This window comes from Haliaeetus albicilla, chromosome 12, assembly GCF_947461875.1.
Source record: "Haliaeetus albicilla chromosome 12, bHalAlb1.1, whole genome shotgun sequence".
Classification (NCBI taxonomy): domain Eukaryota; kingdom Metazoa; phylum Chordata; class Aves; order Accipitriformes; family Accipitridae; genus Haliaeetus; species Haliaeetus albicilla.
In genome coordinates, this window is record NC_091494.1 from 26,858,761 (window position 1) to 26,875,497 (window position 16,737).

The 16,737-nt window shown below is 41.9% G+C and overlaps 1 protein-coding gene across 1 annotated transcript in view; it reads left to right on the plus strand.

Annotated features, from left to right (window-relative positions):
• The window catches only part of SMAD3 (SMAD family member 3), a 79,475-nt gene extending 65,471 nt beyond the window's left edge, over positions 1-14,004 (plus strand). Inside the window, exons 6-9 of the mRNA XM_069798647.1 lie at positions 1,454-1,666; positions 3,014-3,151; positions 5,515-5,659; positions 9,075-14,004. Of these exons, the coding sequence (XP_069654748.1) occupies positions 1,454-1,666; positions 3,014-3,151; positions 5,515-5,659; positions 9,075-9,198 (620 nt within the window). The 3' untranslated portion in view covers positions 9,199-14,004. The remainder of the gene's footprint in view (positions 1-1,453; positions 1,667-3,013; positions 3,152-5,514; positions 5,660-9,074) is intronic.
• Positions 14,005-16,737: the final 2,733 nt, after the last annotated feature.

The window sequence follows — 16,737 nt, forward strand, 5'->3', positions numbered from 1 at the left end:
CTTATTTGCTGTCAGCAAAGCTTGTAACAAAGCAGAAACCAAAGTTTTTTTCTGATTATTGGCTACTTTGGGAACTGGTACACCACAGCAATGGAGAGGAAACCAGCATGTCTTTTGTCTGAAGCCAGGCTGCTTCAACCTGTTTCTAAAGGTTACAGAGTAACAGCAGGTACCAAATGAGAAATTACCCTCAAACCTCTGTAGAGACACCCTCTTCATCATGAGAGGAGGCTGGGATGGTAAAAACCTGTCTTTGATTTTTTGGAGCTGATCTCTTAAGCCCCAGATTCGCCTAAGCCTTGCAGGAGCAACAGATGGGAAAGCCTATGGAAAAAGCTGGGTTTTGCTGCTTGATGTTAACTCTTTGGCCAGATGGGAAGCTGTTGTGTTCTGCTTTTAAGCACCATTTGAACAGGGATGAAGTGATAAATTGAGGGGAGGACTGGAGGGAATTCTTCTCTTGCTTTTATTTCTTGCATTGAATTTGGGGAATAAAGCACTTATCATTTAGCTTAGTCTGCTTTCCATTTCCTCTGCTCAGCAGATTCTTGGCTTGCAGCAGGACTGGGCACCATCTAGTGCAGTATTTCCAAGAATATTTGACTTGAGCCTTCCTCTGCTGAAATCTCATTGGCTTCAGTGGGAGCAGTTAAATAATTCGAAGCCATTTGAATGTCCCACTTTTCATGCATATCAAGTATTGTCTTCCTGAGACTGCCTCAGCCTCAGTTTGCTCATGAACCTTGGTCCTTTCGCTTCAGTCCGCAGGCTGTGTCAAACCATAACCCCGATAAAAGAGATGTGCCATCATCTATTGGAAAATTGGATTTTCTTTTCATAATTTGAGATTAAATGCACTGGAAGAAAGCATCTCATTTTTAAATCACTTTGATGCCAGTGTTATGTACAATTTGGTGCACATTGCAGACACCTCTACTGGTTTCATCAGTGCTAGAGAGATCATAACAGAGTCAGTAAGAATAAAAGTTGGATTTGCTGGGTACTTGGTATAAGTGCACAGCATTAGGGTTCTGGAGACCTGTGCTGTTGAAAGCAGGTTTGTGGTCTGCTCTTTCTAAGGTTTTCTGTTTCTTTCTTTTCTGTCCTTTTCTCTTTTCTTTTTAGGGTACTGGCTACCTAAAAGTGATCCCATATTTCATAGTAAAGCTAGCTTTATTTTTTAAATTTTCTTCAAGTATGAAGATAGTTAAGTTTCACCCCACTTGCTAAGTGACTAATTTCTTTGACTGTTTGTGATTGTTCCATGTGCCAAAAGCTTCAGAGGTGATGCAGCTTTCTAGCTGTGGTCCGTTAAAATCTGTCAAATAATTAAAGTTTACTGGTTAAAGTGAGCCCAAGGAATGAAGCAGAACAATATTTCAAAACGGTTGCTTTTTTTCATCCCCCTTCCCCTACTGAGGGCCTGTGATTCATTTTGCTTTTTTTTGTGCAGATCTGCAGCCTGTTACCTACTGCGAGCCAGCTTTCTGGTGCTCGATATCCTACTATGAACTCAACCAGCGAGTGGGAGAGACTTTCCACGCCTCTCAGCCCTCTATGACCGTGGATGGCTTCACTGACCCATCTAATTCTGAACGATTCTGCCTTGGTTTACTGTCTAACGTGAACAGAAATGCGGCAGTGGAACTCACAAGACGACACATTGGTAATTTCTAATTCTTTGGTTTAGTCAGTGTCTTTCAAGGTGGAATGTGGAGACCTGCATGTAAAGCTGTTTATTTAGCTAATTGGCATGCACCTCGGTCAGTTTTAGAACACTGTGATGTTTGAATATCCATGCAGGCTGATCTTCCATAAAGGAACACTGATTTTATTTTTTCATAAAAGTATAATGAAAAAGTGCACTGAGGAACACTTAAAATTGCTGCATGTAATAGAGACAGAATTTAAACTTTTACATGCACTCTTTTGTATTTGGATGGATGTTAGTGATAATCTCGTGTCTTCCTTTTCCCTCCTGCACTATTTTATTTTCCAACTGACTGTTCTTGAAACTTAGTTTCTTGTTTTTCATCTCAATTTCCACTTTTCCTGCTTATGCTGCAAAGTAACATGCAATTTTATTTTCAGTTAAACTTGTGCTAAATAGAATATCCCAGATTTATGCAATTTTACTAAAAGGCAAAATTGCTTATGTTTTGCTGTGTTTTCTGCTGACTTCTATCAAAAATGAACCTCCTGCTTTTTGTCCTGATTTTGCTCCCCTTTATACCCTTTCCTGAGCAGTAAACTTTGATACAGGAGGATCTTTCCTTACTTATTTCTAATATCAAAAAACCCCTAACACCAAGAAACCCACCAATATTTAGAAATAAGTCTTTAAATTCAGCAGGTTCCTTATGCTCTATGGAAGAATGAAAGCAAGGTATTCAGATAGGAACGTAAGACTACAGCAAATGTTTATTTGAGCAACAAAGATGTATTCTGGAAATTTGTTTCTTTATTAACTGAGATTTTAATAATTTGTGTAAACTCCTATGGGAAATGTATGTTTGTCTTTGTATACAATGTAATCTCAAGCAAAAGGCAATTATTTTAAAATGTTGTATAATTTAATTCCAAATCACTAAGTAAATAAACAGTTCTATCCAGCTACAATGACTTTCAGAAAAGGTTGAAAACCATATGCTAACTGGTAGAACATTCATATGGAAAATATCAGAGACATGTATGTTTGGAGTATGCAGGCTGTGAGGTGGTAAATTTATGCAGTCCAGGCTGTGATTGACAGTGGGGCCAGAGAGTGCAATTCTGACTTTATAAATTTGTCCTCCTGCTTTCCTCAGCTTAACTCACAGAGCAGATTTATTGCTCCCTAATGGGAGTACCCAGTGGGCCAAAAGAGGTGGTTTTCATTTTCCATCACTCATAGTTTAGCTGCTTTTTGAGAGCTGCCTCATGCAGAGGTTGTCTACGTCTATACCAGCTCTTCTTGCATGTTTTGCAGATGATTGTTCTAAGCTAAACCAAAACTGTGCCATGTGTTTCCTAGGAAGAGGAGTAAGACTCTACTACATTGGCGGCGAGGTATTTGCCGAGTGCCTTAGTGACAGTGCCATTTTTGTCCAGTCTCCCAACTGCAACCAACGCTATGGCTGGCACCCAGCAACAGTTTGCAAGATTCCACCAGGTAAGGAAGTATGCCCTAGCTGTGATCCTACACAGGCTTCACCTTTTGCAAACAGGGTCCTGCTATGAAAAGCAAGCTCTTTGTCAAGGTAGGTATGGATTTGTTGAGCTCTGTTCTTGACAATAATCAGAAACTTGAACCCTATTATAAGCAACCTGACAACTCAAGCAGGGCATTTTTTATAGCATAAAGGATGAAGGTACCGATAAAGGAAGCTACTATGTATGCTCCAACAATTGTTTGTACTACTTTCATACAAGTGGGAAGAAATAGTACTGCAGGATCTAAGCAGAACTAAGAGCAGGATCTGCCACTTGTTCCGTGCAGTGTTTTATCAGTCCATTATTGTATTGTAATGTTTATAGTCATGTTTATAATTTTGTTTGTACCTTTCAGTAAAAGAATATAATGTAAGAAATTTTTCTTAATTTAGAGTCACCCACAATAGATTTAAATTGTTACTTTGTTCTGTAGTAAAACTTTCACCCCCTTTGTGAATTAGTTTTATTCTAGGAAAATTGCATTTGCAGGCACCTTGTTGTTCTGGTTACAGCAAATGTATGTCTAAAGTAAGCTGAAAGGTAATAAGACATTTTATTGCATCTATCTAGGAAGAAAATACTTTTTTGTTAGATACATGCAAAAGAGCTAGTATGAGAGGATGCCGTTCGAAACAGACTTTAGCTATTTAGCTAGGCTTACAAAAGCTGATTTTTTTACAGTTAGACGTATGTATATATTTGAAAACCAAACTTTTTTGTTTAGAAATATTTGAATGAAGATTGTCTTTCTTTTGAGAAGAGATCCATACACTGCAAGCTCCGGCCCATCTTAAGGGGTTTCCTTTCTCAGATGCTTAGGAAGCAGCTGTCAGTGTTGCAAACATGACTTAATTCTCCAGCCACATCACAAGAGTCCACCCCGGCTGGAGTCAACATCTGAAGACATAAACAACCCATGTTTCTGCTGTAGATTCATCTAAGGCACATTTTTTGGACTGCAGCTCTTCCCATTTTTGCCACAGTCTTTGGCTGCCTTCTCAGACTGATCTTCAAATCTTTGCTGGGTTTGAAGCTGTTTCTTCATTCCCTTGTTGACAAGATCAGGTACCTGCTCCTCCCAGGCACAGTCGTGGAGAGACCTGTTCCCATCCAGTCCTGAAGTCTGAACAGCTTGGCAGTCTGATCCTGATCAAGTTTTTTGCTTTCCTTGCCATAGCATTTTCTCTGTGCTCAACCTGGCCCTGATGCTCTCACCCTTCTTATTTTCCTCCCTTAGACTGCAATGACACAGCTTCTCTTCAAACTCTCTGCAAGATACATGGCTCTTGGGCTGTGCTCTTTTATGGTCACAAAAATGGGTAGTTGTTTCTGCAGCTGCTGAGCTGTTGCATGCGGTTATGCTTTGCTATATGCAGTTTGACCCAAAACAGATGACAGTATGAGTCCAGCCCAAGAGAGTAGGCTCAGAAGTGATTTTAGAAAAATACAATTCATCACAGTCCAAATGGTTGTTTTTCAGACTTGGCCCATATGTAATCCCAAATGAGCATTAGTTGTGTGCCAAGTTTTGGAGTTTAACTTGTTTCTGGTTATCTGGGAGAAAGCAAGCATGGCAACACTTTTTTAATAGTTGTGTATTTATTTATTTATTTAAACTGTGAAGAATGTTGTTATATTTCACCTTTATCACATAAAACAGTTGAATAAGTTGGTTTTAGTCTTTTAGCTGTGACTGAACATAGGGGGAAAACTCCCGTTTTAAAGGAAAATTCTTTGGTGCGTGATAGTTACATTTAAGAGAGGATTATAGCAGAAGCAGCTCTGCTACCAGCCTTTTTAACCCCGAGAACTGGTTTCTGGCTTGCCAGAGCGGTTTCACTTCAGAACTTCTGCATTACTTCTGCTGACGGACACCGTGTAAATCCAAGAGCAGTCAGTTCCCATTTTTAGCCTGTGCATCCCTTTCTTTCAGGCCCCATAGTGATTGCCATTAAGTGTTGTGATCATAGTTAGGCTTTTAAATTACAGTATGAGGGAAATGATTGTAAAGGAGATAGAAGGAGGTTCCACATGAGGATCCCAAGTCTGGTTTCATAGATAGCAATCTGCTGTGTGGGCACTAGCATTAATCATTCCCTGTCCTGTAACATGGTTTTCTTCCTTTTCAGCATATGAGCTGTGGAAATGTGGCAACCTTGATTCCTTTTTCTGAAATGCTGTGTTTAAACAATCTGTGTATAGTACCACATGGTCTGAGGATATGGGAAAGCAGCATTGAGTTTCTTTCCATCCTCAGAAAGAAATGGATTTCTTAATCTAGTTAAGTTAATGCCTTGTTCTTGTCATGTTCTTTTTTCACAGGATGTAACTTGAAGATTTTTAACAACCAGGAATTTGCCGCTCTCTTGGCTCAGTCTGTAAATCAGGGCTTCGAAGCTGTGTATCAGCTGACCAGAATGTGCACAATTCGAATGAGCTTTGTCAAGGGATGGGGAGCAGAATACAGGTCAGGCCTTTCAAATGAAACTTTGCGGTATGCCTGTGCTTGCCATTGCCACTCCTGTATTTCACAGCCTAGGACAGTGTTCTGCAAAGCTTCTTTACTCAGCTTTTAAGGTGTGGGGAATTAACACAGTGTCTCTTCAGTAATGCAGATAGGTTGTAGTTGTTGAGAATGTGTTGATCTCTTCTCTTTTCCCATCCTATTTGTCTAAAACATACATCACGTGATACACCTGGAAGACCATGTGTATTTGTTCAGTGTTGTATGAAGCAAGAATTTTACCCGAAGCACAGTAGATAAATCCAGATGGCCTGTGTCAGAACTATTACTTTTTTTTTCCTTGAAATTAGATGTGTATTTATAGTTTGAGTGTCTTATGACTACACTGATATCAGGACAGGATCAGTGTGAGTGCTTCCTAAAAGATATGGGTTGGGTTTGATGCTTCTTTTATCAGGGACTAATGGAATTAAAATAAAAGCAGATTGGCTTGAAAATTTATATTTGGAAGAACTGTTAGAGTTGCTGCAAAATTATAGTTAAATCTCCTTATCCTTTCCTTAGTGCTTGTCATAGGGTAATTGCTTAAATGTGGCTGGAGGCAGTGGGAGAAACAGTGTGACTATTTTTCCCAGTGAATATTGAAGATAAAAAAGGAGATGCAGTAGGGTCTGATATTTGGGATCAATGATGTGGTTATCCTGACAACACGGGGACAGTGGAGACTGTGAGGGACAGAGTACTCCATAGCTTGTGTTGCTGTTGCTCCACTGCATTAGCAAGCAAACATCCCAAAGTAGCAAAGGGAGTGAAATCAGTGTTTAATAGTACAAGTAGGAGAGACGAAATTCGTTGGAAAATGAATGTCGTTTTATGAGAGAGAAAGCTGGCAAAGATTTAAGCCAAATGTGATTTTGAAATACTTACGTGACTGTGTACCCTCTAATTCTGTGGCCTTATTTGAAAATCTGGGGGCAGTCCCTGTCTCCCAGAGCAGCAAGGCTCTCTGCTGATGCTCCCCTTGCACAGCTGCCTGCAGCAGACGGGGGAGATGCCATAGTATCAGCTGGAGCCTGGACCCTGCACATTACTCTCCCACTTTCTTCATTTCTCCAGATGTTTGGAGTCCATTTTGTTTTGAAATTGTCCTGCACCCGGGCCAGAGCATTTCAGCCCTGGCTCGCAGCCACGGCTCGTAATGAAATCCAGATGAGCATGACTTACGGAAAGTCAACTATCTCATTAGAGTACTGTAGTCAGTGAAACCCTACGCTCACGCTGACCGCGCCGAAGCTGCTCTCTCGCTTCTTCATTTCCTTGCCACAAAATACTACGTCTGATTACCTTTGTCAGAGCACGTTTAGTTGTTGAACTGATTCATATATGAAAAAGTTACTGTGGGAGCTGCATCCAGAGCAGTGTTCCAGTGATTTCTGGTTCAGCTGCTTAGCCTTTTGAGCATTCCAGTTGGTGGGGTGTTTAGTGCTCTTGTGTGCCAGGGATTTGGTGGAGGGAAGGGAGGAGAAGCCAATTGCATAAGCAGCCTGTGATACAGAGGTTCTCCTCTGTCCAGTGAGAGCCTGGTGGAGCAAGCTGAAGGCATGGAGAGCTTTTGAGGGTTTGCCTTTCTGAAAGGCTGGAGCTGATGTGTTGGTCATCCAGGTGGGAAGGCAGAATGAAGTTTGCCGTGGTAGGTTTGCAGAGGGCAGAAGCGCAGCAGCCCCATGGGTAGTGGGTTTCTGTACAGTGTTGCTGGGACAGTCGTTGGGCTGCTTAGTGTTAGGCTAGTTTCAGGCAGCAATGGGAGACTAGTTTTTCCTGGCACCTGGGAGGTTTGTGTGCTTCGCTGAAGCTGACAGAGCGAGAGGTGTTCTGCTCTCGCTGTCCTGTAGTCTTCCTGCCCAAACAGCTCACAAGACACCCCTTAATGCAAAACACTTACCATTAAATCGCTGTATAGGACAAGCCCTGCCCATACGCCCACTCTTGGGGCATTGCCTGGCCGGCCAGCTCTGGTCCGCCGCGCCTGAGCTGGGAATGGGTGGGGTGCCTTCAGGGAGCTGCTTCCATTTTCAGTTCAAAGGATGAGCGATACAGATTCATCAACAGAACGGGTTACAGCCCTTGGCCAAAGCCTTGCAGAGCCGTACCTTGGAGCCCCACTCCTCTGCCCTGCCGTGAAGGGGCAAGGATGGCGATGGGAGTGCAGGGCAGCCCCATGGAGCAGAGGGTCCCCTTTTCAGCAACGGTTTCTCCCTGGGTCCTGCAGACTTTGGCTTTTGCCTCCCACAAACAGATTCCAAGGACAGCTTCTGTGGGAAATCAGGGTGTAAAACAAGGCTGTTTCCAGGCTATTTCTCTCTCTTTGTAATCTTCCTCCTCCACAGCAGCTGTCCCTGCCACTCTGCCTGGAACAAGACTTAGGCCATCCCTCTGCAGAGGAGGGAGAGTCCCTTGCCCTGTGCCTTGGCCTCCCTTCCCTTCCCATCTCTTTCTGCTTTACCATCTGGAGACACTCCATGGGCTCTGGCCTCAGGGAGAATAACAGAGAGGCAGATAGGAGAGGGGGAAGGTGCTTTGTGGCAGGGGAAAGTAAAAGTATGGTGTGTGCTGACCCAGCAAGGCATATCCCCTTCTACTCTTCAGCCACAGCTGCCAGCTCTTGAGGGATTTTAAAACACATGGTTTAATACTATGTTTCTGCTTTTCTGATAGGTTTTGCAACTTTTCACACTCTGCAGCATTTCTGCTTCTTTTGAGGTAGCTGATCACATGCAAATCTGTTGGAGTGCCCCATACACAGCACATGTAGTGTAGGGTTCAAACCTCCAGCGCATCCTCCCAAGCTGTGCAAAAAGGATGCTCAGCGGCAGCTCTGGCTGCACAACAGGGAGGGCTCCATGGGGCTGCGGAAGGGAGATAGTATGGCTGAGTGGTGATCTCTCTCCATCACTTCCACATTCTGCTAAAACCTAAAGATACAGTAAAAAAATATCCTTGTCTTACACATAGAGAAATTTAATTGCTTACGTTGCTGTCTAATTAGGAGAGGCAAGGTCTGCAAAATAAAACTGAAGAATTTTGCTTAGATAAACACCTTTTCTCTTCAGTGAATCCAATGCTGCTGCCTGTTTTCAGGAATCTGAGTAGTAAATAGGTTATTTGGTGAGTTGCTCCTTTGGGATCATAAGAAATGTAAAGAGAAAAGGTAGGGTTTTTAAATAGAAGTTGGCAGCATAGGCCAGAAGCGTGTTATAGAGGGGAGAGACATTCCTTTGGCCCCACATGCAAGACTATTGTCTAAGCAGGAAAGAATGCTTCAGTAGCTGTAAAACCTTTTCACATTTGTAAAGTTTTGTAGGTCACATTTATGTTCTTTTTTTTTTCTTCTCCCCCCCCCCCCCCTTCTTTCTTGCAGGCGGCAGACTGTGACCAGTACTCCCTGCTGGATTGAACTGCATCTTAATGGTCCTTTGCAGTGGCTAGACAAGGTCCTTACACAAATGGGCTCCCCGAGTATTCGTTGTTCCAGTGTCTCCTAAGGAAACATCTGGGGGGATGGGGGGGGTGGGCATAACAAAGACTCTGGAAAACAGAATTGGCTTAACCCTTAGGAAAATGCATAGTGCATAGTAAACAAATTCCCAGTTATTGAAGTGATGAGAAAAAAAATCTGCTAAAAAAAAGGTGGATTTTCTTTGTTTTGTTTTGTTTTTTTAAACTAAATACTCATTTAAGCCACTTCCACTGAAACTGTTAGCACTTTGGTTACAATGCTATGGGCCATTGCAGTTAGAATTTGAAGCTGAAGTTTATCACAACAGAAAACTAGACTTTGTTCCAGTGGAGAGAAGCCAGTGCTCTGCCTCCAGCCGCGTCATGCCTGTCTGGCTGCTCACTCTGTGCTGTTGTGAGCACGCAGAAGCTGCTGATGGCTGGGAGGAAGCTTTCCATTTGCCTAACACAACTCCAGGCTCGTGTCATGCAGCATCTCTGAAAAGCCAGATACCGTGGGACTTTGGGATGACTCTTGCTCATGCATTCCTGTCACCATCTACCTGATCCACACATGTCCTCCCTGGGATTGCAGCAGTAGGGGGGAAAGGAAGCATTTAAAGCACACATAAGAACTAATTTGCCCAGTAATGTTCCCAAAAGGAATGTATTTCCCACGCTGGACTACTAACGAGGAGGCAGAGTCTTGCTTCATGCCTGAGAGATGCAGCTGATATCCTGATGGTCTCAGACTGGATTGACGTGAAACAAAAGGCCAAACTTAGGCTCCTGATATTGCTGCAGTGACTTTTGACTTGAGCTGCTCATGGACAGACGTTTGTTACTTGGGGAGCTCTGGCTGGCTAAGTTAAGCCTTTGTTATTGTGCAGTCTATTTGCATTAACTACAGAAAGTTTGTATTCTATTTTCTCAGTATGTTGAATGGTATCTGCCACTTCTGAAGTCTTAGGGGCTTAGTGGATTCAGTGTCCAGGTCAGCTCTAGTGATGGAAGTGAACAGGCCCTTGCTGCCATTTTCAGAATATGCAACTTAACAGGTTATCCCATGCTGTCACATCTGACTGCGCATGAACCAGGACATCTCAGACACAAAACCCCTCTGTTTAAAACTTATTTCAGCTGATTAAAATGCTCTGAGATGTAGTTTTGCCTGGAGAAATTGGGAGAGTGTGTATTTACTTGTATTATAAAATGTTCATTTTAAACATACATGCTCCAGACTGTTTACTATCTTGTCCCTGCAGCAACTGTCATGGCAAACAACTTCCACAACTGGAAAAAAACCCTTAGCACTTGTTTTTAATGGTTCAAATTTGCCAAATAAGTCTCATAACTTTGTCAGTGCTATCCAATTATCTGTTTCTTTATATCTGCATTGAATATCATATGCATTTGTGCCAAAATATTAGAAGGGGGAGGGGAGAAAGTGATAATCAGTTTCCTATGGAAATTTTTTTTTTTTTTTTTTTTTTTTTTTTAAATTTCATATACGAAAGACACACACACAAGCTAGGTCTGGCTCTGGGAGGGACAGACTCAGATGGACTTTACAATGGTTTGTGTTAAGGCTTTAGTCCTGCAAACTTTTGTGCTCCCAGAGGCGAATGCAAGCGGCCCCACTGAGTTCAGTGGAAGTTTTCCTGCATGCCGGGTTGAGGTTTGCAGCTTCAGAGCACCCTGGTCCCGTAATGGGGTACAGACTGGTAATAGCATTTCAAACGCTTATCAGGAATTTCCACGTACCAGCCTATCTGTGAGAGAGGCTTTTCCGATGTGCTTGTTGCTTTGAGACCACTCTGTTTATCAACCCCACCACCTGGTTTGCAAAAAAACCCAACACTTTTGGACCTGAGGCATTGGCAAGACAGGGTACGAGGTGCCCCTTGTTTGGTGGACACAGGAAGAGATGATCCGAGAGGCTCGTTGCTAGTCTTTGTTTTACCAGGCAAATGAAGGGATGTTTTAGAGAGTTTTCTTCCAGAAACAAGAAATGATATTTTTATATGAAATTTAAATTCTGAGGAAGACTTTTGGTGGTGGATGTGCTCCTGAATGATGCAGGCACTTTTGAATATCCTCTTGCAGAATTTTGACTGGAGCTTTTCACTGTGCAACATGGCTTGTATCATAGCGCTGGAGGTTTTCTAGGATTTAAAATTTTTTTTTTTTTTTTTTTAGTTTTTGCAATGTGTCTGATTTTAGATAAATCTCTGATTGCATGGACTTGTGCAATAAGAGCAGCTGTATAAAATAGTATTTTCTAGCCACTTAAAAAAGTAGGTCTGTCTGTCATTGTGGATTGATTTGGCATATACTTTCAGATACAGGTTTCTAACATGGTTGCAGACAAAAATTTGTCCGGACTTCTGTGGAAGTATTTGTCTTGCTGTTTTAGTGAGACAGGGAAAAAAATCTGCTATGTAAAATGGCCCCGGGTTTCCTCCCTGAGTGTCTTTAAGTCCTATTTGCTTATTTTAGTGAACAAACTATTTCCATTGTCCACATAATCGTGGAGGAAGTTGGACTCTGTGGTGCCTTGTGCATCAGCAACAAAAATGACATCTTAAATTCCAGTGTCAGAGAGTTCATTATATGTGATAGTGTGTGCAGGAACCCAGCTTGACCCAGAGGCTACAAGCTGGAATAAACCCTAACTTTAATATGAAGTTTGCACACAGAATTGCCTCCACAGCCAAACTAAGAATTGGACCTGGGTTTCCACTAGGAACCAGATTTATATCTTCTACTTGATAAAGGATAATTAATTGCTAACCGCTTTTAATAGAAGCCTTTTGAAAAACAGGATTCAGATGATGCATGAAAACTTTGGTTAATCTCACCTCATCATCCCTTAAGTAAAATGACTTCAAATGGAAAATGTAAGCTGGTGTAGCAGTACAGTTAGATAAAATTGAGATTATCTCCACTAAAGTATTAATTTCCTCTCCTCCCCTTTGTTTACCTTCTCACTAATTCATAAAAGCTTCATGGTTTTTCAAGTTACCTTATAAAGTCAAATGGAAAGTCCTGTACCATGCAACAAATGAAAAGATGAAGGTTGGGGAAGGGGTGTGATCCAAGGGACATTACAGCTGAGTTTCTTTTTCTGTTGCACAGTTGAAGTGGGCTGTACAAATGAAAGCTAATTCCCCTGCCAGATCTGAAACGTGCTTAATCATGCCATTCATGTGGACACTAACGAAAGGGAAGAGGTAGCATTTGGCTGTAGATTATTGTAGGCAGCAGTGACCCAGAGGTGCACGTGGCTGCTTCTTGGTTTTACTTTTTTCTAAAACTTTATTAAAGTAGCTTTGATATGTAGCACAAATGTATGCAATCAACCATGCCCTAGCTTAGATTACATATCTGTACTGGAATATCTTCTCATTTAATGGTAGTCTTGGCTAGTTTTACCAGGATTTCATACATTTTTGTTACTAGTAGAGAGTCACTAGCAGGAACTTTGACTCTTTTTAATTGGTGTAGCCATACACAAGGGCCTGGCTGCTGGCAGATGATATTGATGGCCTTGTGGTTTTAAATGACTGTGGTGATTTTTTTTTTTTAATTATTATTAATGTATTGAACTGAATTGCAGTTTGTATTTTGTATTAAGCTTGTCTTAGAAGTAATCCAGTGCTGCCCATTTGATTTAATCACCAGGAATCAGCATGCGTATGTACAAAGATGGAGAAATCTAATCGTAATAAATTTCCCCAAAGCTCTGGCTACCCATATATGCCATGAAAAGAATGGGGAGTAACCTTTGAGAAAGAGTTAAACAAATGAGTTTCCTCTCCCCTTAAGGATCAGCGCAGTTTGAACCATGCAGGGGACTTCTTTGCAGGGTGAAGAATATTCAGGACTCCATCTCAAGCAGCAAGTATTGACATCTGTGTCTTGTGCTACTTAATAACTGGAAAAGCACAAGGAGCAAGAAGAACACAGCTCAGTGAAGGACTTCAGCCATATCACAAAACATCTGTGAGCTTTCCTAGTTCTCCAAGGTACTGGATAGGTAGGAGGAATGGAATTTCACAAATAAGCTGGTAAGCTAGAATGAGAAATAATTAGTCACTATATAGTAGTTGATTGAGCGGTATGGTTAAGAAATTCAGTATATGTTTTTTATTATGTACATGCTTTTGTATTTATGTTGTCTTTCTTGAATATTCAGATGAATCAAATATTTAATTTTTAACAGAAAGGGCAATTAAGGATTCAGAGTATTAAATCTTTCATATGTTCCTTTCTGGTGATTGCCAGAAATTAGGCAGTCACTGATGTGAGAATGAGAGACCTCAGAACTGAGCAACAAACCCTGGCGAATAGAACAGAACAAGGACTTCTCCAGCAGAAGCCTTTGCCGGAGTTGCTGTTTTATGCTTTAGCAACAAGTCAGGTTCCCAGATGGAAACTGTGCTCTTCAGATTTATGAGGCTTTAAAAAGAAAATAACATATTACTCCATAAATGTTTTGGTTCATCTTACGTTTCCTCCAGTATGTGGATACCAGAGGAGTCTGCACCAGCCTCTGCTGCTGAGATGCATCTTGTTCACTCTCCCAATGGAGGCAGCCTACTTTCTCCACTCTAGATTGAACCATTCCCCCTTTGATAGATATGTATGAGCATGTTGGCATTAGTGTTTAGATTTTCTTAACCTGAGATTGTATGTTAATGACCGGTGATGTCACCTACCTGCTTTAGCTTGTTAAGCATTATTCACCTATTTTGTTACTAAAGGCCTGTACTATGTATGCCCTCTTATTTCATATGTGAAACTGTAAGTTCTATTTTTGACATTTTAATAAACTTTGATTTGAAAACTGAGGCTCATGAGAAAATAAGGATATTGTAAAAACATATTTAAGGACACAAACTGAAAGCATTTGGAGTTTTGAAATCACAGATAATTCAGAGATGGCAGCATCTTTAGGCACGTACAATGAAGGTTGTTGCCAATAATTCACACGAGATCTCAGTTACAGGTAAGATCTTCATTGTTTCTACAGTTTGGACAGTTTTGGTCAAGAATTTAAAGCCAGATATAAAAAATAATAAAAAAATTGCAACTAGTTCTTTTAACTAACAGGATTCAAAGGTGAGTAGAAATGGAGCGCTGTGGCTCAGAGGGTTTATTGTCAAATTGCTGGAAAAGTCACACATAGCTAAATATTCATTCTTTGGCCAGTGTAATAACCTGTAGCTGTACTTTCACTTTACGGCTATGAATTAGGAAACTCCATTATCAGAAGCATAGGAGCTGCAGTGGAGAATTTAATGCTTTGTCCTTGGTGTCTTGTCATGAGGCAGACCCTAAAATACCTCCGGTGTCTCTGTGTTGAGGAATTGAAGTCCCGTGCTGAAGACACGTGTTAAGCCTCTCAGCTGTTCACTCCTGCAGAACAGAGGAAGGCAGGTGGATGGGCATAAATGTGGTCTCCAGTCCATACTGCATCGGTGATAAGGTGTTAATGCTCTTGAGACGGCACATGTTCTGGTCTGGCTCAGTAGCATTCATCCAGTCAATGTGTTACCTTACTGAAAAACATGACTTCTCTCAGACCTGGTTTCAAAGTGCCCCACTGTTTCATCAAGTCCGAGAACTGATGGTTGGAAGATACTACTGGAGGTCTCTAGTCCAAGCTCATGCTTGATCCAAGACCATTGCCAACACTGGATCAGGTCAGCTGGGCTTTTGTCCAGATAAATCCTGAAGAAAAATCTTGAAGACCAGAGGTGCTACCACCTCCTCCCCAGATAAGCTGTTCCATGGCTGCATTATGTTCCTGCCTTAATCTCCCAGGCTGTATTTTTGGCTGTTACTCCTTGTTATAATGGGTTTCTGGAGTCTGTGGTCTCTCTTTGCAGCAATGACACTGCTCCTCCCTGCCACTCAAGGACAGCATTGTTAGCAGTCGCTATAGTCAGAAATGAAACAGTGGCCAAGCTTGAGCGGTGGCGGCTGCAGGGTGGTGGTGGAGTCCTGTGCACCCACTTGGTCGGCTCTAGAGAACTGGATGCCAGGGATGTGTCCCTGCTGCTGTTGTCACTACTGGGACTGCACCTAGAGGTGACTGGGCCATGAAATGTCCAGCGAAACAGCTGTTTCAGTAGAAAGCAGGCAGGCAGGGCAGGTGCTATACTGGGGGGGGAAAAAAACCATATACGCTGGCATTCAGCTGGCCTCAGAGAGGGCATTCTCCAAATAGCATTACTAACTAAGCCAAGGCACACTATGATCTAATTCTGTGAACTCCTAATGCTCCTCCTAGGGTTTCACTGAAATGCAGATATTTTTTTTGTTTTTCCTGACACAGGATTTACGAGAATACTTTTTCCACTGAGTTTTCCAACAATGTGGTAATAAAAGGGTCTCGGCCAGGTTTTGTACTGAGGTTGCCAAAACTCAAGTGTGATGTAGTAAATCAGGTCTGAGCTGCAAGTTCTGCTAGTTGTCACCTGAATATATCATGGATTTCAGTATCACAGTCTTCTCATCTGCACTAGAAATGGGAAGCTGAAGCAAAATACAGGTTTGGTAATAAATGAAAAAGCTCAAAGCCATAGCCAAAAAAAAAAAGAGTGAATTGACATTGCATGGAGGTTTTGGTTCAGGCAAAAGTTGGGTAACAAGTGGTTGGTTTGTACTGACAGGAAAGTCCTCTTGCGAGTGTCATCCTAGAGCTTCACCAGGACTGCAGCCTGGCTCACACAGCAATGCCTGCTTTCCAGACCTGAATCAGGAATGCCCTACCAGCAGCTGGTTATTCTGAAACTCAGGGAGTGGTGGTGGGGCTCTGGTTTTACCCTCGAGATGGGTGGTTTCATCCCTGTCTCTGCACTTTCTCTGGGCTCAAGGGAGGTGCTTCTCTTCCAGGTTCTGCAGGAAGCTTCCCTGCACCAGGCAGCTGCATTAGGCCAGCTACAGGGGAGGGAGGGGAAAAAGGTGAAATCAGCGATAGCGAGCCCCACCACAGCACCCACCCTACAAAGGAGATAAACCTTTTCTTTTTTTCTTTTTTTTTTTTCTATAATATACTAATTGTGGGTATTTAGGACAAGGTTTCCACGAGTCCAAAACACTACTGGAGTAATCCATTTTTGTTTGAGATAAACATTACTGTTCTTGTATGCAAGTAATATTTTCTCCTTTTTGTAATTAATTGAACACAACATTTCTGTAGCCTTTAGTTGGAGTTGGAAGTTCACTAGGAAACAGTGGCATACTTGGAGTCTGTCAGTTTAATTCTATACTCAATTTACTTAAAATTACCTAGAAACTAATCACAAAAAGAAATGCAAACTGCACTGGCTACAGAGAAAGACAGGACTTGGCCTCAGAAGCTGTACGGACTGTTTCACATAGGTAACAAAAGCGTCTTTTCTCAAGTCAGAAGAGCAGCAGTACTGCCATGAAAAGCCTTTTAAGCCCAGGAAAACTATAGCATGTTTTGGCTCTCTTTAAGGACGTATTAATAAACTACCAAACCTGAATGCAAAAGACAACTGAGCCATATTTGTAATAGTTAAGAGTCATAGCCGATTACTGAATGGGTTTCT